The following is a 26,283-nucleotide window of genomic DNA, read 5'->3' as shown; positions in this document are numbered from 1 at the left end:
GCACAGCACTGTCTGTATATATTGCTACCATATGTACTATCATCCAGCTTACCCAGGCTCCTGCACAGCAGTCTGTATATATATGGCTACCATATGTACTATCACCCAGCTTACCCAGGGTCCTGCACAGCACTGTCTGTATATATTGCTACCATATGTACTATCACCCAGCTTACCCAGGGTCCTGCACAGCAGTCTGTATATATATGGCTACCATATGTACTATCACCCAGCTTACCCAGGGTCCTGCACAGCACTGTCTGTATATATTGCTACCATATGTACTATCATCCAGCTTACCCAGGCTCCTGCACAGCAGTGTCTGTATATATGGCTACCATATGTACCATCACCCAGCTTACCCAGGGTCCTGCACAGCACTGTCTGTATATATGGCTACCATATGTACCATCACCCAGCTTACCCAGGGTCCGGCACATCACTGTCTGTATATACGGCTACCATATGTACTATTACCCAGCTTACCTAGGGTCCTGCACAGCACTGTCTGTATATATGGCTACCATATGTACTATCACCCAGCTTACCCAGGGTCCTGCACAGCAGTGTCTGTATATATGGCTACCATATGTACCATCACCCAGCTTACCCAGGGTCCGGCACAGCACTGTCTGTATATATGGCTACCATATGTACTATCACCCAGCTTACCCAGGGTCCGGCACAGCACTGTCTGTATATATGGCTACCATATGTACTATCACCCAGCTTACCCAGGGTCCTGCACAGCACTGTCTGTATATATGGCTACCATATGTACCATTACCCAGCTTACTTAGCTGATTTCAATACTTCCACCAAAGGTTCTATCACCCATCTAGACAACCTGCCTTTCATTTCTTTAGGAGTCCCCGTAGCTATAGTGGCGGCCATGACAGTCGTCATCCCTCTTTACAGAACCAGAGACACCAGATGTAGAGATAGTGAAAAGTTATAAAACACGTTTTGTTTGTTTTTGTTCTATTTTTTACCATTTGTGCGGCTCGGGCCGGTTTACACTGGATCTTACCTCATGTTCTCCACGTGTAACATTACCTCTATGGTAACCTAATAATCCCATTAACCAATGGATAAAAAGAATGATAGAAGAATCAGTTTATATGCTGAAACTGTCAGCATGTTGCTGTTGATGGATCTAATACTGGTACTAACTCCTTGTTAGGTGCTCTATAGCTCATAGCTCCGGGCAAGGGGTCTCATGGCTCAGGCCCAGGGGTCTCATAGCTCCGGCCCAGGAATGTCATAGCTCCGGCCCAGGGGTCTCATAGCTCCGGCCCAGGGGTCTCATGGCTCCGGCCCAGGGGTCTCATGGCTCCGGCCCAGGAATGTCATAGCTCCGGCCCAGGGGTCTCATAGCTCCGGCCCAGGGGTCTCAGAGCTCCGTCCCAGGGTTCTCATAGCTCCGGCCCAGGGGTCTCATGGCTCCGTCCCAGGGGTCTCATGGCTCCGTCCCAGGGGTCTCAGAGCTCCGTCCCAGGGGTCTCAGAGCTTCTTCCCAGGGGTCTCAGAGCTTCTTCCCAGGGGTCTCAGAGCTTCGCCCCAGGGGTCTCAGAGCTTCGTGCCAGGGGTCTCAGAGCTCCGTCCCAGGGGTCTCAGAGCTTCGTCCCAGGGGTCTCAGAGCTTTGTCCCAGGGGTCTCAGAGCTTCGTCCCAGGGGTCTCAGAGCTCCGTCCCAGGGGTCTCAGAGCTTCGTCCCAGGGGTCTCAGAGCTCCGTCCCAGGGGTCTCAGAGCTCCGTCCCAGGGGTCTCAGAGCTTCGTTCCAGGGGTCTCAGAGCTTCTTATTAACACATGGGGGAGATTTATGAAACATGGTGTAAAGTGAAACTGGCTCAGTTGCCCCTAGCAACCAGATTCCACCTTTTATTCCTTACAGACCCTAAGGAAAATGAAAGGTGGAATCTGATTGGTTGCCGAGGGCAACTGAGCCAGTTTCACTTTACACCATGTCTGATAAATCTCCCCCATAGTGACTGTTTCCTAGCCATAGATGTCATACATGTGAACACCACAAGCCATAGTGACAAATTTGTAACATTAACTGTAACTAGCCTACTTGCTTATGGTCTCCAAAAGATTTTTTTTCATCCACAATAGAGTAAAAGCAAATTGAGAAGTAAATGCAAATAGTAGCAAAGTCGGGAAATCGGGTCATATAGATATAGAGTGAGCTTTACATTTGCTGACTATAGAGTCCATGCTGGAGCTTCCCCTATACTGTAATAAAGACCATGGGGAACAATTGTATAGGCCTCCCACCAGAACAATGTGATTGCCACACTAACATGATACTGGATCATCTGCCTTTACATGATGAATACATGATGGAACCTCCATGGGTACCTATAGACATCAGGGGCAGATTAACTTTACTATGGGCCCCGGGCTTTTCACCAAGGTTGGGCAGCCTGTAAAGGACCTGTGGTGACATCATTGTCACATGATAAGGTCCTTCAATATATTCTCTAATGTTACAGCATTGTCTCCTGGCTGAAGTTTTGCCCTGATTTGTGCAAAATTGCCCTAAAAAGCAGTGATTTTTATGCAAATAATGGCAGAACTGTAGTCTTGGGAGGATAATACACCACTGAAAGTATGTCTGTTTGGGGGGCCATGGGCCCCTCAGGAGCTCAGGGCCCCAGGCTACCGCCCGAAACTGACCTATTGTAATCCGCTACTGATAGACATGACAGTGGTGGCAGATCGCACCAATACACTAATATCTATAGGAAACCTCAATTCCCTGCTGTAAAAGAGAAGAGAAGGACTGATGAGAGTGTGAGAACACCGGCTCCACCAGCACCCCTCCATGTGTCCAGAACCGGAGCGGTCCGTAATGAGGCGTGTAGGACTTACCTTACAGCTAAGAGGTGGCATAACATCTCTGACTGTACACAACACTGCACGAGGGAAAGAGGAACCAGAGATGAGATATCAGCAGGAAACACAGAGGCTGTAAATACATAACCACTCAACCCTACATACCCCGCTCACTACAGCTGTACATATGTGAGGGTTAGCTGGTCCTCCTACTACCGCCTTTATGATAAATACATAGGACATAGTATGTCATCTATTCATCCTAGCATTGTAATCATTGTTTATATCTTAACTCCAATATACAAGAATATAACTACTATAAAACTGCTCCTATATACAGGAATATAACTACTATAATACTGCTCCTATATACAGGAATATAACTACTATAATACAGCTCCTATATACAAGAATATAACTACTATAATACTGCCCCCTATATACAGGAATATAACTACTATAATACTGCTCCTATATACAGGAATATAACTACTATAATACTGCCCCTATATACAGGGATATAACTACTATAATACTGCTCCTATATACAGGAATACAACTACTATAATACTGCTCCTATATACAAGTATATAACTACTATAATACTGCTCCTATATACAGGGATATAACTACTATAATACTGCTCCTATATACAAGTATATAACTACTATAATACTGCTCCTATATACAGGGATATAACTACTATAATACTGCTCCCTATATACAAGAATATAACTACTATAATACTGCCCCCTATATACAGGAATATAACTACTATAATACTGCTCCCTATATACAAGAATATAACTACTATAATACTGCCCCCTATATACAGGAATATAACTACTATAATACTGCTCCTATAAACAAGAATATAACTACTATAATACTGCTCCTATATACACAAGAATATAACTACTATAATACTGCCCCCTATATACAGGAATATAACTACTATAATACTGCTCCTATATACAGGAATATAACTACTATAATACTGCTCCTATATACAGGGATATAACTACTATAATACTGCTCCTATATACAAGAATATAACTACTATAATACTGGCCACTATATACAAGAATATAACTACTATAATACTGCCCCCTATATACAGGAATATAACTACTATAATACTGCTCCTATAAACAAGAATATAACTACTATAATACTGCTCCTATATACAGGGATATAACTACTATAATACTGCTCCTATATACAAGAATATAACTACTATAATACTGGCCACTATATACAAGAATATAACTACTATAATACTGCCCCTATATACAGGAATATAACTACTATAATACTGCTCCTATATACAAGAATATAACTACCATAATACTGCTCCTATATACAGGAATATAACTACTATAGTACTGCTCCTAAATACAAGAATATAACTACTATAATACTGCTCCCTATATACAGGAATATAACTACTATAATACTGCTCCCTATATACAGGAATATAACTACTATAATACTGCTGCTATATACAGGAATATGCGGTTCAGGGAAGAAACAGAGTGCTGCACCTAACACCTATGGCTGATACTAGTGCCGCTAGGCTAAATAAAAAACACATCAGAATTTTGTGTATGAATTGATCAAGCCATACTGCCCCATGTACCTCGTGCCGGTATCTGATACACATGGGTCCCTACACTAAGTCCACACCGTGCCAGTCAGTGGCCACCAACCCCGCAGGCACGCACAGCCAGGGAACGGGGGCCATGGGACGGCCCTGCGACCCCCATGCCACAGGACCAGACCCAAAAACACCACACCAGAACCCGGCCAGCACCGCCGGCGGAGAAGGTCGCCCCCAAGCAGCACAAGTCTGGATAAGGCATTACACTCACCATAGCTGCAGCAAACAGAATGGGAAAAAACAAGAGGGATTAAAACCATGAGCACTCAGGTGTCTCCTGCTAATTGCGGTCATGTGGGTCTCACCAGGAGGAGTGCAATACACGGAGAAAAGAGAGAAACAAAATGCGGTTCAGGGAAGAAACAGAGTGCTGCACCTCACACCTATGGCTGATACTAGTGCCGCTTGGCTAAATAAAAAACACATCAGAGGTGCAGAGGTGCAGCACTCTGTTTCCTCCCTGAACCGCATTTTGTTTCTCTCTTTTCTCCATGTTTTGCACTCCTCCTGGTGAGACCCACATGACCGCAATTAGCAGGAGACACCTGAGTGCTCATGGTTTTAATCCCTCTTGTTTTTTCCCATTCTGTTTGCTGCAGCTATGGTGAGTGTAATGCCTTATCCAGACTTGTGCTGCTTGGGGGCGACCTTCTCCGCCGGCGGTGCTGGCCGGGTTCTGGTGTGGTGTTTTTGGGTCTGGTCCTGTGGCATGGGGGTCGCAGGGCCGTCCCATGGCCCCCGTTCCCTGGCTGTGCGTGCCTGCGGGGTTGGTGGCCACTGACTGGCACGGTGTGGACTTAGTGTAGGGACCCATGTGTATCAGATACCGGCACGAGGTACATGGGGCAGTATGGCTTGATCAATTCATACACAAAATTCTGATGTGTTTTTTATTTAGCCTAGCGGCACTAGTATCAGCCATAGGTGTGATGTGCAGCACTCTGTTTCTTTCCTGAACCATATACAGGGATATAACTACTATAATACTGCTCCTATATACAGGAATATAACTACTATAATACTGCTCCTATATACAGGGATATAACTACTATAATACTGCTCCCTATATACAGGAATATAACTACTATAATACTGCTCCCTATATACAGGAATATAACTACTATAATACTGCTCCTATATACAGGAATATAACTACTATAATACTGCTCCCTATATACAGGAATATAACTACTATAATACTGCTCCTATATACAGGAATATAACTACTATAATACTGCTCCCTATATACAGGAATATAACTACTATAATACTGCTCCTATATACAGGAATATAACTACTATAATACTGCTCCCTATATACAGGAATATAACTACTATAATACTGCTCCTATATACAGGAATATAACTACTATAATACTGCTCCCTATATACAGGAATATAACTACTATAATACTGCTCCTATATACAGGAATATAACTACTATAATACTGCTCCTATATACAGGGATATAACTACTATAATACTGCTCCTATATACAGGAATATAACTACTATAATACTGCTCCCTATATACAGGAATATAACTACTATAATACTGCTCCTATATACAGGAATATAACTACTATAATACTGCTCCTATATACAGGAATATAACTACTATAATACTGCTCCCTATATACAGGAATATAACTACTATAATACTGCTCCTATATACAGGAATATAACTACTATAATACTGCTCCTATATACAGGAATATAACTACTATAATACTGCCCCCTATATACAGGGATATAACTACTATAATACTGCTCCTATATACAGGGATATAACTACTATAATACTGCTCCTATATACAGGAATATAACTACTATAATACTGCTCCCTTCAAACAAGAACATAATACTATGGATGAGGGTAATCTTTATACCATGTCAGATATATTATTATCTCCTGTATCTGGTTACACGTGCTGTTAGTATATAGATACCATCTGCTGTATCTTCAGTCATTAATCAGCGCGGCCTCCGGGGGTCGATTTCGATCTTGTGGCGGTAACATATTTTGTGCAGATAAAACCACCAGTAATACTTTCCTTCCCCTGCACCTGCCAAGGAAAAAAAAAAGACAAGCGTGGTGAAAAAGAGGCAAAAATAGTTTATAGAAATGATTCTGCTTCATCGGGATATTTACAGACTTTCTGCCATCGTGATCCGACCACCTGGGAACGGAGGACAAGATGGAGCGCACATCTATATGGGGTTACTTTACAGCTCTGGAGTAATCCATAGCAGAGTAAGAGCTAAGATTGTGCCCCCCATCATGGTAAGAGCTCAGAGAGTGTCCCCCAGCATGGTAAGAGCTCAGAGAGTGTCCTCCATCATGATAAGAGCTCAGAGAGAGTGTCCCCCATCATAGTAAGAGCTCAGAGAGTGTCCCCCATCATGGTAAGAACTCAGAGAGAGTGTCCCCCAGCATGATAAGAGCTCAGAGAGAGTGTCCCCCATCATAGTAACAGCTCAGAGAGTGTGTCCCAGCATGGTAAGAGCTCAGAGAGTGTCCCCCAGCATGGTAAGAGCTCAGAGAGTGTCCCCCATCATGATAACAGCTCAGAGAGTGTCCCCCATCATGGTAAGAGCTCAGAGAGTGTCCCCCATCATGGTAAGAGCTCAGAGAGTGTCCCCCACCATGGTAAGAGCTCAGAGAGTGTCCCCCACCATGGTAAGAGCTCAGAGAGTGTCCCCCAGCATGGTAAGAGCTCAGAGAGTGTCCCCCACCATGGTAAGAGCTCAGAGAGTGTACCCCAGCATGGTAAGAGCTCAGAGAGTGTCCCCCATCATGGTAAGAGCTCAGAGAGTGTCCCCCATCATGGTAAGAGCTCAGAGAGTGTGTCCCAGCATGGTAAGAGCTCAGAGAGTGTCCCCCATCATGGTAAGAGCTCAGAGAGTGTCCCCCACCATGGTAAGAGCTCAGAGAGTGTCCCCCATCATGGTAAGAGCTCAGAGAGTGTCCCCCATCATGGTAAGAGCTCAGAGAGTGTCCCCCATCATGGTAAGAGCTCAGAGAGTGTCCCCCATCATGGTAAGAGCTCAGAGAGAGTGTCCCCCAGCATGGTAAGAGCTCAGAGAGTGTCCCCCATCATGGTAAGAGCTCAGAGAGTGTCCCCCACCATGGTAAGAGCTCAGAGAGTGTCCTCCAGCATGGTAAGAGCTCAGAGAGTGTCCCCCAGCATGGTAAGAGCTCAGAGAGTGTCCCCCAGCATGGTAAGAGCTCAGAGAGTGTCCCCCATCATGGTAAGAGCTCAGAGAGTGTGTCCCAGCATGGTAAGAGCTCAGAGAGTGTCCCCCATCATGGTAAGAGCTCAGAGAGTGTCCCCCATCATGGTAAGAGCTCAGAGAGTGTCCCCCACCATGGTAAGAGCTCAGAGAGTGTCCCCCATCATGGTAAGAGCTCAGAGAGTGTCCCCCAGCATGGTAAGAGCTCAGAGAGTGTCCCCCATCATGGTAAGAGCTCAGAGAGTGTCCCCCATCATGGTAAGAGCTCAGAGAGAGTGTCCCCCAGCATGGTAAGAGCTCAGAGAGTGTCCCCCATCATGGTAAGAGCTCAGAGAGTGTCCCCCACCATGGTAAGAGCTCAGAGAGTGTCCCCCATCATGGTAAGAGCTCAGAGAGTGTCCTCCAGCATGGTAAGAGCTCAGAGAGTGTCCCCTGGCATAGTAAGAGCCTATGGGGTGTTCCCCACAAGGCTTAGAGCCCAGTGTGAGTTCTCCAGTACAGATATATGTATTATTTTACATTTGATGGTCCCATTGATTTTGTTGCTTCGGATTTGACCACTAGATAGACGGCAGCTGCAGAGCAGGACCCGACCGCTAGGGGGCAGACAGCTTCTTACCAGCGTTAGTATGTAGCTGCTGCAGAGCCGCTATGGATGCTGGGACATGTAGTCAACTCGATACAACTGCGCACACGTCACATCACATGAGGAGGACCCGCCTTTCCGGTCATGTGATGTCACTCTACTGCGCAGCCTCCTGTGCGGTGACGTCATGAGTGGAGTGTACGGAAGTATGTCCGGGATGTGTTGCCGGTAACGGGACCGGTTACTGCACCCAGCATACGAGCATGTCCGTGAGGACGGAGCCGGGGAGACACGGTAACCATGAAACCTAACGGAGAACCGGAGGGTGACATATGTCTACAGGGGGAACACGTCATCACCCCCCCCCACATACAGTTCACGTCATCACCCCCCCCCCACATACAGTACACGTCATCACCCCCCCCACATACAGTACACGTCATCACCCCCCCACATACAGTACACGTCATCACCCCCCCCCACATACAGTACACGTCATCACCCCCCCACATACAGTACACGTCATCACCCCCCCCACATACAGTACACGTCATCACCCCCCCCCCACATACAGTACACGTCACCCCCCCCACATACAGTACACGTCATCACCCCCCCCCCACATACAGTACACGTCACCCCCCCACATACAGTACACGTCATCACCCCCCCCACATACAGTACACGTCACCCCCCCCCCACATACCGTACACGTCATCACCCCCCCCACATACAGTACACGTCATCACCCCCCCCCACATACAGTACACGTCATCACCCCCCCACATACAGTACACGTCATCACCCCCCCCACATACAGTACAACGTCATCACCCCCCCCACATACAGTACACGTCATCACCCCCCCCACATACAGTACACGTCACCCCCCCACATACAGTACACGTCATCACCCCCCCACATACAGTACACGTCATCACCCCCCCCCCCCACATACAGTACACGTCATCACCCCCCCCCACATACAGTACACGTCATCACCCCCCCCCACACACAGTACACGTCATCACCCCCCCCCCACATACAGTACACGTCATCACCCCCCCACATACAGTACACGTCACCCCCCCCCCACATACAGTACACGTCATCACCCCCCCCCACATACAGTACACGTCATCACCCCCCCCACATACAGTTCACGTCATCACCCCCCCCACACATACAGTACACGTCACCCCCCCCCCACATACAGTACACGTCACCCCCCCCACATACAGTACACGTCATCACCCCCCCCCCACATACAGTACACGTCATCACCCCCCCCCCATACAGTACACGTCATCACCCCCCCCCACATACAGTACACGTCACCCCCCCCACATACAGTACACGTCATCACCCCCCCCCATACAGTACACGTCATCACCCCCCCCCACATACAGTACACGTCATCACCCCCCCCCCACATACAGTACACGTCACCCCCCCCCACATACAGTACACGTCACCCCCCCCCACATACAGTACACGTCACCCCCCCCCACATACAGTACACGTCATCACCCCCCCCCCCACATACAGTACACGTCATCACCCCCCCCACATACAGTACACGTCACCCCCCCCCACATACAGTACACGTCATCACCCCCCCCCACATACAGTACACGTCACCCCCCCATACAGTACACGTCATCACCCCCCCCCACATACAGTACACGTCATCACCCCCCCCCACATACAGTACACGTCATCACCCCCCCCCCACATACAGTACACGTCATCACCCCCCCCACATACAGTACACGTCACCCCCCCCCCACATACAGTACACGTCATCACCCCCCACATACAGTACAATCACCCCCCCACATACAGTACACGTCATCACCCCCCCCCCACATACAGTACACGTCACCCCCCCCCCACATACAGTACACGTCATCACCCCCCACATACAGTACACGTCATCACCCCCCCCCCACATACAGTACACGTCATCACCCCCCACATACAGTACACGTCATCACCCCCCCCCACATACAGTACACGTCATCACCCCCCCCACATACAGTACACGTCATCACCCCCCCCACATACAGTACACGTCACCCCCCCCCCACATACAGTACACGTCATCACCCCCCACATACAGTACAATCACCCCCCCACATACAGTACACGTCATCACCCCCCACATACACATACATTACACGTCATCACCCCCCACATACAGTACACGTCATCACCCCCCCCCACATACAGTACACGTCATCACCCCCCCCACATACAGTACACGTCATCACCCCCCCCACATACAGTACACGTCACCCCCCCCCCACATACAGTACACGTCATCACCCCCACATACAGTACAATCACCCCCCCACATACAGTACACGTCATCACCCCCCCACATACGTACACGTCATCACCCCCCCCCCACATACAGTACACGTCATCACCCCCCCACATACAGTACACGTCATCACCCCCCCCCCCCCACATACAGTACACGTCATCACCCCCCCCACATACAGTACAACTCACCCCCCCACATACAGTACACGTCATCACCACCCCCCCCCACATACAGTACAAACGTCATCAACCCCCCCCACATACAGTACACGTCATCACCCCCCCCACATACAGTACACGTCACCCCCCCCACATACAGTACACGTCATCACCCCCCCCCCCCCCCCACATACAGTACACGTCACCCCCCCCCACATACAGTACAACTCATCACCCCCCCCCCCCCACATACAGTACACACGTCACCCCCCCCCACATACAGTACACGTCACCCCCCCCACATACAGTACAACGTCATCACCCCCCCCCCCCCCCCACATACAGTACACGTCATCACCCCCCCCCCCACACACATACAGTACACGTCATCACCCCCCCCCCCCCCACCCCCACATACAGTACACGTCATCACCCTCCTATATAGTCAGTGTACAGGTGTGGGGTGTGAGGCCCCTATAGTCAGTGTACAGGTGTGAGGCCCCTATAGTCAGTGTACAGGTGTGGGGTGTGAGGCCCCTATAGTCAGTGTACAGGTGTGAGGCCCCTATAGTCAGTGTACAGGTGTGGGGTGTGAGGCCCCTATAGTCAGTGTACAGGTGTGGGGTGTGAGGCCCCTATAGTCAGTGTACAGGTGTGAGGCCCCTATAGTCAGTCACCCCCCCCCACATACAGTACACGTCATCACCCCCCCCCACATACAGTACACGTCATCACCCCCCCCCACATACAGTACACGTCATCACCCCCCCCACATACAGTACAACGTCACCCCCCCCCACATAACAGTACACGTCATCACCCCCCACATACAGTACAATCACCCCCCCACATACAGTACACGTCACCCCCCCACATACAGTACACGTCATCACCCCCCACATACAGTACACGTCATCACCCCCCCCCACATACAGTACACGTCATCACCCCCCCCCACATACAGTACACGTCACCCCCCCCCCCCCCCACATACAGTACACGTCATCACCCCCCACATACAGTACACGTCATCACCCCCCCCACATACAGTACACGTCACCCCCCCCCCACATACAGTACACGTCATCACCCCCCACATACAGTACAATCACCCCCCCACATACAGTACACGTCACCCCCCCCCCATACAGTACACGTCATCACCCCCCACATACAGTACAATCACCCCCCCACATACAGTACACGTCATCACCCCCCCACATACACATACATTACACGTCATCACCCCCCCCACATACAGTACACGTCACCCCCCCCCACATACAGTACACGTCATCACCCCCCACATACAGTACAATCACCCCCCCACATACAGTACACGTCATCACCCCCCCCCACATACAGTACACGTCACCCCCCCCCCCACATACAGTACACGTCATCACCCCCCCCACATACAGTACACGTCATCACCCCCCCCACATACAGTACACGTCATCACCCCCCCCACATACAGTACACGTCACCCCCCCACATACAGTACACGTCATCACCCCCCCCCCCACATACAGTACACGTCATCACCCCCCCCACATACAGTACACGTCATCACCCCCCCCACATACAGTACACGTCACCCCCCCCCACATACAGTACACGTCATCACCCCCCCCCCACATACAGTACACGTCACCCCCCCCACATACAGTACACGTCATCACCCCCCCCACATACAGTACACGTCATCACCCCCCCCACATACAGTACACGTCATCACCCCCCCCCCCACATACAGTACACGTCATCACCCCCCCCACATACAGTACACGTCACCCCCCCACATACAGTACACGTCATCACCCCCCCCCACATACAGTACACGTCATCACCCCCCCCCACATACAGTACACGTCATCACCCCCCCACATACAGTACACGTCACCCCCCCCCACATACAGTACACGTCACCCCCCCCACATACAGTACACGTCATCACCCCCCCCACATACAGTACACGTCACCCCCCCCACATACAGTACACGTCATCACCCCCCCCACATACAGTACACGTCACCCCCCCCCCCATACAGTACACGTCATCACCCCCCCCCACATACAGTACACGTCACCCCCCCCACATACAGTACACGTCATCACCCCCCCCCACATACAGTACACGTCATCACCCCCCCCCACATACAGTACACGTCACCCCCCCCCACATACAGTACACGTCACCCCCCCCCCACATACAGTACACGTCATCACCCCCCCCCCCACATACAGTACACGTCATCACCCCCCACATACAGTACACGTCATCACCCCCCCCCCCCCACATACAGTACACGTCATCACCCCCCCCCCCCCCCCACATACAGTACACGTCATCACCCCCCCCCCACATACAGTACACGTCATCACCCCCCCCCCCCACATACAGTACACGTCCCCCCCCCACATACAGTACACGTCATCACCCTCCTATATAGTCAGTGTACAGGTGTGGGGTGTGAGGCCCCTATAGTCAGTGTACAGGTGTGGGGTGTGAGGCCCCTATAGTCAGTGTACAGGTGTGAGGCCCCTATAGTCAGTGTACAGGTGTGGGGTGTGAGGCCCCTATAGTCAGTGTACAGGTGTGAGGCCCCTATAGTCAGTGTACAGGTGTGGGGTGTGAGGCCCCTATAGTCAGTGTACAGGTGTGGGGTGTGAGGCCCCTATAGTCAGTGTACAGGTGTGGGGTGTGAGGCCCCTATAGTCAGTGTACAGGTGTGAGGCCCCTATAGTCAGTCACCCCCCCCCCCATACAGTACACGTCATCACCCCCCCCCCCCCCACATACAGTACACGTCACCCCCCCCCCCACATACAGTACACGTCATCACCCTCCTATATAGTCAGTGTACAGGTGTGGGGTGTGAGGCCCCTATAGTCAGTGTACAGGTGTGGGGTGTGAGGCCCCTATAGTCAGTGTACAGGTGTGAGGCCCCTATAGTCAGTGTACAGGTGTGGGGTGTGAGGCCCCTATAGTCAGTGTACAGGTGTGAGGCCCCTATAGTCAGTGTACAGGTGTGGGGTGTGAGGCCCCTATAGTCAGTGTACAGGTGTGGGGTGTGAGGCCCCTATAGTCAGTGTACAGGTGTGGGGTCTGAGGCCCCTATAGTCAGTGTACAGGTGTGGGGTGTGAGGCCCCTATAGTCAGTGTACAGGTGTGGGGTGTGAGGCCCCTATAGTCAGTGTACAGGTGTGGGGTGTGAGGCCCCTATAGTCAGTGTACAGGTGTGGGGTGTGAGGCCCCTATAGTCAGTGTACAGGTGTGAGGCCCCTATAGTCAGTGTACAGGTGTGGGGTCTGAGGCCCCTATAGTCAGTGTACAGGTGTGAGGCCCCTATAGTCAGTGTACAGGTGTGGGGTGTGAGGCCCCTATAGTCAGTGTACAGGTGTGAGGCCCCTATAGTCAGTGTACAGGTGTGAGGCCCCTATAGTCAGTGTACAGGTGTGAGGCCCCTATAGTCAGTGTACAGGTGTGGGGTGTGAGGCCCCTATAGTCAGTGTACAGGTGTGGGGTGTGAGGCCCCTATAGTCAGTGTACAGGTGTGGGGTCTGAGGCCCCTATAGTCAGTGTACAGGTGTGGGGTGTGAGGCCCCTATAGTCAGTGTACAGGTGTGGGGTCTGAGGCCCCTATAGTCAGTGTACAGGTGTGGGGTCTGAGGCCCCTATAGTCAGTGTACAGGTGTGGGGTGTGAGGCCCCTATAGTCAGTGTACAGGTGTGGGGTGTGAGGCCCCTATAGTCAGTGTACAGGTGCTGGTCTGGGGTTATATTGGGGGCAGTGCGGGGGTCCGGGCACACCTCGCTCACACCCATCGCCTTGTCTCTCAGGCAGTGAATTCCGCCGGCGCAGAAAGCTGAGTGACATCCAGAAGGCTCTGAGTAAGGACCCCCCAGATGTCTCCACACTCCGGCGGATGGCCATCAGCGAGGGCGGACTACTCACCGACCAGATCCGATGCCAGGTGTGGCCCCGACTGCTGAACGTCAGCACCCAGGAGCTGCCCCCACCCCCAGGTATGAGAGCAGGGGCCGTGCACAGACTCCGGGGGGGCCAGAGACAGGGTCACCTCTCACTCTCTGCTCCCTGCAGGTCCAGAGCTGCGGGTGAACAACAAAGACTATGAACAGGTTCTGCTGGACGTCCGTCGCTCGCTCAGGCGCTTCCCTCCCGGTGAGATGTCAGTGGGGTTGTTGGGTGGTGGTGTACTTCAGCTACTGGTTAACTACAACTCCCATCATCCTCTACCACTGTTTCTGGAGAATTCCAGTCCTAGCAGGGCTGTGGAGTCGGTAAGCCGCAGCTCCGACTCCTGAATTTTATCAGGACCGACTCAGACTCCCGCCTCCTGCTCCTTCATAAATGGCCGGTCATATACCAGGGGAGTTATCTATCACACTGGCTCAGCAGCTTCTCCCTAATGTCCTACATGATCCTGGGCGACTTCTGAGGGAATATATACTGTATATACAGCAGCTTCTCCTGTGTGTGCAGTGGATGCAGCCAGTCTCCAGCCTCCATGTCCTGAACAACTCAGAACTAGACTAGATGGAGCAGGTGGTCTTTTCCTGCTGACAATCCTCTATGTTTCCAAGGGGGTCACACACAGTGATATAGAGAGAGGTCACACATAGTGATATAGAGAGGGGTCACACATAGTGATATAGAGAGGTCACACACAGTGATATAGAGAGGGGTCACACATAGTGATATAGAGAGGGGTCACACATAGTGATATAGAGAGGGGTCACACATAGTGATATAGAGAGGGGTCACACATAGTGATATAGAGAGGGGTCACACATAGTGATATAGAGAGGGGTCACACATAGTGATATAGAGAGGGGTCACACACAGTGATATAGAGAGGGGTCACACATAGTGATATAGAGAGGGGTCACACATAGTGATATAGAGAGAGGTCACACATAGTGATATAGAGAGGGGTCACACATAGTGATATAGAGAGAGGTCACACATAGTGATATAGAGAGGGGTCACACATAGTGATATAGAGAGGTCACACATAGTGATATAGAGAGGGGTCACACATAGTGATATAGAGAGAGGTCACACATAGTGATATAGAGAGGGGTCACACATAGTGATATAGAGAGGGCTCACACATAGTGATATAGAGAGGGGTCACACATAGTGATATAGAGGGGGGTCACACATAGTGATATAGAGAGGGGTCACACACAGTGATATAGAGAGGGTCACACATAGTGATAGAGGGGTCACACATAGTGATATAGAGAGGGGTCACACATAGTGATATAGAGAGGGGTCACACATAGTGATATAGAGAGGGCTCACACATAGTGATATAGAGAGGGGTCACACATAGTGATATAGAGAGGGGTCACACATAGTGATATAGAGAGGGGTCACACATAGTGATATAGAGAGGGGTCACACACAGTGATATAGAGAGGGGTCACACATAGTGATATAGAGAGGGGTCACACATAGTGATATAGAGAGAGGTCACACATAGTGATATAGAGAGGGGTCACACATAGTGATATAGAGAGGGCTCACACATAGTGATATAGAGAGGGGTCACACATAGTGATATAGAGAGGGCTCACACATAGTGATATAGAGAGGGGTCACACATAGTGATATAGAGAGGGGTCACACATAGTGATATAGAGAGGGGTCACACATAGTGATATAGAGAGGGGTCACACATAGTGATATAGAGAGGGCTCACACATAGCGATATAGAGGGGGGTCACACACAGCGATACAGAGGGGGGTCACACATAGCGATATAGAGAGGTCACACATAGTAATATAGAGGGGTCACACATAGGGATATAGAGAGGGGTCACACATAGTGATATAGAGAGGGGTCACACATAGTGATAGAGAGGGGTCACACATAGTGATAGAGAGGGGTCACACATAGTGATAGAGAGGGGTCACACATAGTGATATAGAGGTCACACATAGTGATATAGAGAGGGGTCACACATAGTGATATAGAGAGGGGTCACACATAGTGATATAGAGAGGGGTCACACATAGTGATATAGAGGGGTCACACATAGTGATATAGAGAGGGGTCACACATAGTGATATAGAGAGGGGTCACACACAGTGATATAGAGAGTGGTCACACACAGTGATATAGAGGGGTCACACATAGTGATATAGAGGGGTCACACATAGTGATATACAGGGGGGGGGGTCACACATAGTGATATACAGGGGGGGGGGGGGTCACACATAGTGATATAGAGAGGGGTCACAGTGATATAGAGGGGTCACACACAGTGATATACAGGGGGTCACACATAGTGATAGAGAGGGGTCAGTGTGGGGGCACGCCATAGCACACGCACACACACAGCCTGCTGCAGCCATAGAACACTGAAGAAAAACACACAATCTTCCCCCAGAGAGAAAACCCCAGAGGTCAGAGGTTACAGCTACACTACTTATGTCTTCTCCTCCTCCTCTATATTACACAGGATATCTCCATATTACACTGCTGCTCATATACAGTCATCCAGCATCCAGGAAGAGACCAGCACAGATCTCCCCCCACACAATGGACTCTTCCAGCTCAGAAACAAACTGCTAAGGCTAGGTTCACACTGCGTTTTCAGCATCCGTTTAACGGATCCGTTTTTTTTAACGTCCAGAAAAATAGGGTCAGCAACGTTTTTTGGTCCGTTTTGGTCCGCCAAAAAAAACGGATCCGTTTTTTTTTATAATGGAAGTCAATGGAAAAACGGATGTACACAAATGAATCCGTTTTTTGCAATCCGTTTTTTATGCGCTTTTTGCAAAAAACGGATGCGTTAAACGGATGCTGAAAACGCAGTGTGAACCTAGCCTAAGTAGTGACCGACAACTTTTCCCTGACCACCCTTATCTAATAAGGCCAGTGTCCTATTACTGATATATTCCCCGACCACCCTTATGTAATAGGCCCAGTGTCCTATTACTGATATATTCCCCGACCACCCTTATGTAATAGGGACAGTGTCCTATTACTGATATATTCCCCAACCACCCTTATGTAATAGGGCCAGTGTCCTATTACTGATATATTCCCCAACCACCCTTATGTAATAGGGCTAGTGTCCTATTACTGATATATTCCCCGACCACCCTTATGTAATAGGGCCAGTGTCCTATTACTGATATACTCCCCGACCACCCTTATGTAATAGGGCCAGTGTCCTATTACTGATGTATTCCCCGACCACCCTTATGTAATAGGCCCAGTGTCCTATTACGGATATATTCCCCGACCACCCTTATCTAATAGGGCCAGTGTCCTATTACTGATATATTCCCCGACCACCCTTATGTAATAGGGCCAGTGTCCTATTACTGATATATTCCCCGACCGCCCTTATGTAATAGGGCCAGTGTCCTATTACTGATATATTCCCCGACCACCCTTATGTAATAGGGCCAGTGTCCTATTACTGATATATTCCCCGACCACCCTTATGTAATAGGGCCAGTGACCTATTACTGATATAGTCCCCGACCACCCTTATCTAATAGGGCCAGTGTCCTATTACTGATATATTCCCTGACCACCCTTATCTAATAGGGCCAGTGTCCTATTACTGATATATTCTCTGACCACCCTTATCTAATAGGGCCAGTGTCCTATTACTGATATATTCCCCGACCACCCTTATGTAATAGGGCCAGTGTCCTATTACTGATATATTCCCCGACCACCCTTATGTAATAGGGCCAGTGTCCTATTACTGATATATTCCCCGCCCACCCTTATGTAATAGGGCCAGTGTCTTATTACTGATATATTCCCCGACCACCCTTATCTAATAGGGCCAGTGTCCTATTACTGATATATTCCCCGACCACCCTTATGTAATAGGGCCAGTGTCCTATTACTGATATATTCCCCGACCACCCTTATCTAATAAGGCCAGTGTCCTATTACTGATATATTCCCCGACCACCCTTATGTAATAGGCCCAGTGTCCTATTACTGATATAGTCCCCGACCACCCTTATGTAATAGGGCCAGTGTCCTATTACTGATATATTCCCTGACCACCCTTATCTAATAGGGCCAGTGTCTTATTACTGATATATTCCCCGACCACCCTTATCTAATAGGGCCGGTGTCCTATTACTGATATATTCCCCGACCACCCTTATGTAATAGGGCCAGTGTCCTGTTACTGATATATTCCCCGACCACCCTTATGTAATAGGGCCAGTGTCCTATTACTGATATATTCCCCGACCACCCTTATGTAATAGGGCCAGTGTCCTGTTACTGATATATTCCCCGACCACCCTTATGTAATAGGGCCAGTGTCCTATTACTGATATATTCCCCGACCACCCTTATGTAATAGGGCCAGTGTCCTGTTACTGATATATTCCCCGACCACCCTTATGTAATAGGGCCAGTGTCCTGTTACTGATATATTCCCCGACCACCCTTATGTAATAGGGCCGGTGTCCTATTACTGATATATTCCCCGACCACCCTTATGTAATAGGGCCAGTGTCCTGTTACTGATATATTCCCCGACCACCCTTATGTAATAGGGCCAGTGTCCTGTTACTGATATATTCCCCGACCACCCTTATGTAATAGGGCCAGTGTCCTATTACTGATATATTCCCCGACCACCCTTATGTAATAGGGCCAGTGTCCTGTTACTGATATATTCCCCGACCACCCTTATGTAATAGGGCCAGTGTCCTATTACTGATATATTCCCCGACCACCCTTATGTAATAGGGCCGGTGTCCTATTACTGATATATTCCCCGACCACCCTTATGTAATAGGGCCAGTGTCCTGTTACTGATATATTCCCCGACCACCCTTATGTAATAGGGCCAGTGTCCTGTTACTGATATATTCCCCGACCACCCTTATGTAATAGGGCCAGTGTCCTGTTACTGATATATTGCCCGACCACCCTTATGTAATAGGGCCGGTGTCCTATTACTGATATATTCCCCGACCACCCTTATGTAATAGGGCCAGTGTCCTATTACTGATATATTCCCCGACCACCCTTATGTAATAGGGCCAGTGTCCTATTACTGATATATTCCCCGACCACCCTTATGTAATAGGGCCGGTGTCCTATTAGAATGTTGCTCATAATATATATTGATGAGCAAAACTTATAAAATTCATATCAAAACTCAATTCTAAATTTTTTTAATTTTTTTTTTTAAGCTGGAGTCGGTAAATTTTTTCCAACTCCAGCCAAAACTATTTCCGACTCCGACTCCACAGCCCTGTCTTCTAGAGATTTAACCAGAACTTTAACATCACTTGTCTCCTACCTGTGGCTCTGCTGCATAACTACAACTCCCAGCATGGCACGGCCCCTGCGTCTGTCTAGGCACACTGGGAGTTGTAGTTCTGGCACAGTCTTACAGAAAGCCCCTGCTAATAGAGGTGGGGGTCCCGATAATCCAGGCCTGGCCTTCTCCTCCTCCCTGCATGTGGCTGATGGGTGGGTGGAGGCTGATGTTTCTCTGTCTCTTCTCATACATGGGGGTGCTCCGTCTGGTTTTGCCCCACAGGTATGCCCTTAAAGGAGCGGGAGGACCTGCAGGAGCAGCTGATTGACATCATCCTGCAGGTGTTGGCACGAAACCCTCAGTTGCACTATTACCAGGGATATCATGATATTGTAGTCACCTTCCTGCTGGTGGTGGGAGGGCCGCTAGCCACTCTCCTGGTGGATAAGCTGTCCACACATCACCTAAGGTGGGTCTGTGTGAGCCCCTCGCCCCATGGCGGCCGGCACCTTTACACCAAGGATCCTCACAACCTCCTACACCATTCACACTCCTCCTTATCATCACAAACATACAGAGGAGGCCACACCATGACTGCAGGATCACACTACACCCTCTTTACCTCCTGACTTCTGCCCCCACCCTCTCTATCTCCTGACCTCTGCCCCCACCCTCTCTATCTCCTGACCTCTGCCCCCACCCTCTCTACCTGCTGACCTCTGCCCCTCACCCTACCTCCTGACCTCTGCCCCCCCCCCCACACTCTCTACCTCCTGATCTCTGATCCCCACCCTCTATACCATCACCCCCCCCCGCATCCCTCCTGACCTCTGCCCCCGCACCCTCTATACCTCCTGATCTCTGATCCCCACCCTCTATACCATCACCCCCCCCGCATCCCTCCTGACCTCTGCCCCCGCACCCTCTATACCTCCTGATCTCTGATCCCCACCCTCTATACCATCAGACTCCCCCCCCCCCCCTCTATCCCTCCTGACCTCTGATCCCCACCCTCTATACCACCTGACCTCTGCCCCCGCACCCTCTCTACTTCCTGACTTCGGCCCCCAACCATGTCAACCTCCTGACCTCTGCCCCCGCATCCTCTCTACCTCCTGACCTCCTCTGCCCCCGCACCCTCTCTACCTCTTGACCTCTGCCCCCGTACCCTCTCTTCCTCCTGACCTCTGCCCCCCATCCTCTCTACCTCCTGACCTCTGCGCCCGCACCCTCTCTACCTCCTGTCCTCTGCGCCCGCACCCTCTCTACCTCCTGACCTCTGCGCCCGCACCCTCTCTACCTCCTCACCTCTGCCCCTGCAACCTCTATACCTCCTGACCTCTGCCCCCGCACCCTCTCTACCTCTTGACCTCTGCCCCCGCACACTCTCCTCCTCCTGATCTCTGCCCCCGCACCCTCTCTTCCTCCTGACCTCTGCCCCCCATCCTCTCTACCTCCTGACCTCTGCACCCGCACCCTCTCTACCTCCTGACCTCTGCGCCCGCACCCTCTCTACCTCCTGACCTCTGCGCCCGCACCCTCTCTACCTCCTGACCTCTGCGCCCGCACCCTCTCTACCTCCTGACCTCTGCGCCCGCACCCTCTCTACATCCTGACCTCTGCGCCCGCACCCTCTCTACCTCCTGACTTTTGCGGCCGCACCCTTTCTACCTCCTGACTTTTGCGCCCGCACCCTCTCTACCTCCTGACCTCTGCGCCCGCACCCTCTCTACCTCCTGACCTCTGCGCCCGCACCCTCTCTACCACCTGACCTCTGCACCCGCACCCTCTCTACCTCCTAACCTCTGCCCCTGCAACCTCTATACCTCCTGACCTCTGCCCCTGCAACCTCTATACCTCCTGACCTCTGATCCCCACCCTCTATACCACCTGACCTCTGCCCCCGCACCCTCTACCTCCTGACCTCTGCCCCCGCAACCTCTATACCTCCTGACCTCTGATCCCCACCCTCTATACCACCTGACCTCTGCCCTCGCAACCTCTATACCTCCTGACCTCTAATCCCCACCCTCTGCCCCCGCACCCTACCTCCTGACCTCTGCCCCCGCACCCTCTCTACCTCCTGACCTCTGCCCCCGCACCCTCTCTACCTCCTGACCTCTGCCCCCGCACCCTCTCTACCTCCTGACCTCTGCCCCCGCACCCTCTCTACCTCCTGACCTCTGCCCCCAAACCCTCTCTACCTCCTGACCTCTGCCCCCAAACCCTCTCTACCTCCTGACCTCTGCCCCCAAACCATCTCTACCTTCTGACCCCGCACCCCCTCTACCTCCTGACTGCTCCCACCATCTGCCCCTACCCTTTATACTTTATGATTGACTTCATCCAAAAAGCTACAGAGCCGGGCGCCCTCTATAGCAGCGGTATGGTTACTACAACTCCCAGCATGCTCTAACATCCAGCCTTTCCCCTTCTCTCCTGTGTGTGGCGCTCATTTCACACTTCTGCCCGTTCTCCCTCCAGGGATTTCATGGATCCCAGCATGGATAACACTAAACACATCCTCAACTACCTGATGCCCATTATCGAGCTGGTTAACCCCGCGCTGTACGACTTCATGGTCCGGTGGGTATGTGCTGTGAGTTACTGCCGGGCTCTGACCTAGAGGAGCGGCTGACTGTGTGTCTTCTCCATAGGGCGGAGGTTGGCACCATATTTGCCTTGAGTTGGCTGATCACCTGGTTCGGGCACGTCCTGTCAGACTTCCGGCACGTGGTGAGGTTGTACGACTTCTTCCTGGCGTGTCACCCGCTGATGCCCATCTATTTTGCTGCTGTGGTAGGAGCCTGTGCCATATAAAGAGCCGCCATATACCGCGTCTTCTGCACTAACCTGCCTCTTCTCCTCCTCCGTGTAGATTGTGTTACACAGAGAGGCGGAGGTGATGGAGTGTGAGTGTGACATGGCGTCCGTGCACCACCTGCTCTCACAGATCCCGCAAGATTTGCCCTACGAGACGCTGATCAGCAAAGCCGGAGACCTCTTTGTCCAGTTTCCCCCATCTGAACTTTCCAGGGAAGCCGCACAGCAGCACCAGGCAGAAAGGTGAGCGGTCAGCGACTAGAGAGGGGGCATCAGTGCCCCCCCAGTATGAGGACCACACAATGATCTCCACTCCTCAGAGGACTCAATGAAGGGCATTCACTTAAAGGGGTACTCCAGCAAAAAACTTTTTCTTTCAAATCAACTTGTGTCAGAAAGTTATATAGATTTGTAATTTATTTCTATTTCTATTTGAAAATCTCCAGTCTTCAGTACTTATCAGCTGCTGTATGTCCTGCAGGAAGTGGTGTATTCTCTCCAGTCTGACACAGTGCTCTCTGCTGCCACCTCTGTCCATGTCAGGAACTGTCCAGAACAGGAGAGGTTTTCTGGTTCAATGTTTTAATTAGTTTGTTTTAAGAACAAATGACAAAAGAAAAAATCTATAAGCACTGACTTAAGTGCCAACAGTATAGTTAACTTTTAGAAACAACAGTAATAACATTTGGCATATTACATAGATATAAAATTGTTTTCTATGGGGATTTGCTGCTGCTCTGGACAGTTCCTGACAGGGACAGAGGTGGCAGCAGAGAGCACTGTGTCACACTGGAGAGAATACCCCTTTTCCTGCAGGACATACAGCAGCTGATAAGTTCTGGATTACTGGAGATTTTTAGTAAATTAAAAATCTATATAACTTTCTGAAACCAGCTTAAAAAAAACATTTTTTTTTGCCAAAGTTCCCCTTTAAAGGGAATCCATCAGCACCCGCACCAGCCCTGTGTAGTGTAGGTGGCTGTGAGCGTGGTACCTGTAGTAAATGCTTCTGTGCAGTGAATTCTATACAATCTTGGGGTCTCCCACTGTAAGAGGAGTGGTGGCTTGGCGTTTGGGCCGCACTTTGGCACACCTCACCCCTCCTGCCTCTTATTGATGCATATTTCCTGCTGGCCGGCCTCCTGCTCCATGCTGTCGTCATCGTGGTGCGCACATGGTCTGTGCGTGCCGACTTGCCAGTCTGCACATGATCTTTCGGGCTGTGCGCTCCTGACGTGGCTGATAGCGGGTGCACTGTAGGCCGGAGGAGCCGCGCAAACCCAATTTTCGGCCTGTTCCAGGAGGCATTGCAAGAGGATCAGCTATAGCCTAGTTTTCACATTTTTATTAGAGTTGGTAAAATGTAGGAATCTCCCTCTAGGGGGCGCTGTGCTACTGACAGACAAAAGAATAAGAGGGAGTAGTGAGGAATAGTAACAATGATGCCATAATGCCACCCTGTAAGCGGGGGAAACAATGTGATGGAAAAGTATTCATCTAAATGTGACAGCATGGGGATTTTCATGGAAAGCGGGCACTGGGCGACTGGAGGACATGGCCACTTTCTTTCAGAAACAGCGCCTCTCCTGTTGCAGCTTAGTTACAGGGTAGGAGCACTTATTTCAGCCTGAAATTCCTCCCGTAAAATACGTACAAAGCAATGTCCTACTGAGTTCAATGGGATTTCCGTTTTGTTGTTCACACTGCAGAATTTTCTGCCGCAGATCCGCTTTCCGAGAATTGACATGTCGATTCTTTGGGTGGATTTTGCTTGAGGAATCCTATAGAAGTCAATGGGGGCTTGAATTCTGCCAGAGCTGAATAGTCGAGGAATTTCAAGCAGAAAACTTTCCTCTACAATTGCTGGAGATTTCCTCAGTGTGCACATACCCTTACTGACGTGAATTGTAATACCACACATACCCTGACGACGGTGTGTGTGTGGGTGGGTGGGTGGGGGGGGGGTTGCTGTTTTCCCAATCACTGACTGAGATGGGGCAGCGTGAGACCAGTGATCGGTGGAGCGGGCTATTGCTGCCGAGACTGGATCATTTAGCCAGGAACCCAGAGATGCCATACAAAGACACCGGGGAAAGGATGGAGAGGTTAGGGTAGCCTGTTTATTAGCAACGTATTAAAAATTTTAAAATAGCGCAATACCCCTTTAAGAGCAGTTTTAGATGGATCTGGAAGCTTCCTCTAGACACCAGGCCAAAGCAGTGGTCAGGAGACGGCTGAAGTCCTTGTCTGTCAGGGTCACATGTAGAGGGGGGGGCAGAACAATCGTTTTTAGGAGGTGATGTATTTGTATCGTGCAACAACTAGAGAGCCACCTGCTTGGGACCATTGTAGGTCATGTGACCCCAGGATGTCAGTGGCTCTGGATGTGAATAGAGAAGAGGACATGAGCTAATAACAGTGCAGGGAAACCTTGTTCACCTAGCACTCGACCTCACTAAACATCACTATGTGCGCGGCTTCTTGTGTATTTCAGGACCGCGGTGTCCACCTTTAAGGACTTTGAATTGGCGTCCACCCAGCAGCGGCCTGATATGGTTCTCCGCCGACGCTTCAGAGACTCCGTCCGTCCAGAGCACGGGAACAAGTCCGTCCTCACCAAACCTCGTCACAACAGACTCATGAAGCTGGCGGTCATGGGGCTGACGGTGGCGCTGGGGGCCGCGGCACTGGCCGTAGTGAAGAGCGCTTTGGATTGGGCCCCGAAATTCGAACTGCAAATTTTCCCTTAGCCTGATGGGGGAGACTGTGGACACGGGATCAATCACTCATCTCATAGGGTGGAGATGACACCCCACACCTGTGCCTTCCTCGCCCTCTCACCCCCTCCCTGCACATGTGACTTTACTTCACCACCTAACACTTGGACCTGGGCAGGCCACGGACCCCAGCGATGGGCAGCCCAGCCTGGGATCCAGATGAATAACCTGTGTATATCTGTATATAATCATGAGGATAAATATTTAACACTGCTCTATCATCAGCACAACCTGGTCTGTTTCTGGGAGAGCCGAATGACCACCAAGATGGCTTCCACCGCTCACCCAGCCTTCCCATAAGCATCAGTGTTTTCTATGCTGCTGCATTGTGGGGAGTCTGGGAAAGCTGGGGGCATCCCTGTTAAGACTACGAGAAAACCAAACAAGTGAAAGAGTGTCTTGTGGGAAGCTTAAAGGGATTATCCTAATGGAAGATGATGTCACCTCTCTGATTGGGGAGGGGGGGGGCGCAATGGTCCCATTCACTGGAAGCAAGCAGGGGTCCTGAAAAATAACTTATTGGAAAGTTGTAATACTACGGGTATTTAAGGTAAGGTCAGGGCAGCCCCATCTTATTGCAGCCATATTG

General features: G+C 50.4%; 2 protein-coding genes across 2 annotated transcripts in view; one reads left to right on the top strand and one right to left on the bottom strand.

The window, feature by feature from the left end:
- Nucleotides 1–8,423, bottom strand: part of HCK (HCK proto-oncogene, Src family tyrosine kinase) — a 32,413-nt gene extending 23,990 nt beyond the window's left edge. Inside the window, exons 1-3 of the mRNA XM_069951508.1 lie at nucleotides 8,350–8,423; nucleotides 6,446–6,562; nucleotides 2,875–2,918 (exon numbers count right to left, since the gene is read on the bottom strand). The gene's annotated coding sequence lies outside the window, so the exon portion shown is untranslated. The remainder of the gene's footprint in view (nucleotides 1–2,874; nucleotides 2,919–6,445; nucleotides 6,563–8,349) is intronic.
- Nucleotides 8,424–8,468: 45 nt separating this feature from the next.
- TBC1D20 (TBC1 domain family member 20) lies at nucleotides 8,469–25,915 on the top strand. The gene is made up of 8 exons (XM_069951652.1): nucleotides 8,469–8,610; nucleotides 14,647–14,832; nucleotides 14,909–14,989; nucleotides 20,377–20,563; nucleotides 22,579–22,680; nucleotides 22,752–22,893; nucleotides 22,973–23,160; nucleotides 25,412–25,915. Exons 1-8 carry the CDS (start codon nucleotides 8,580–8,582, stop codon nucleotides 25,665–25,667), a joined length of 1,173 nt encoding a protein of 390 aa, XP_069807753.1. The 5' UTR covers nucleotides 8,469–8,579; the 3' UTR covers nucleotides 25,668–25,915.
- Nucleotides 25,916–26,283: the final 368 nt, after the last annotated feature.

The sequence above is a fragment of the Dendropsophus ebraccatus genome, chromosome 14 (assembly GCF_027789765.1).
Source record: "Dendropsophus ebraccatus isolate aDenEbr1 chromosome 14, aDenEbr1.pat, whole genome shotgun sequence".
Lineage (NCBI taxonomy): Eukaryota > Metazoa > Chordata > Amphibia > Anura > Hylidae > Dendropsophus > Dendropsophus ebraccatus.
This window is presented reverse-complemented; position numbering and strand designations above follow the sequence as displayed.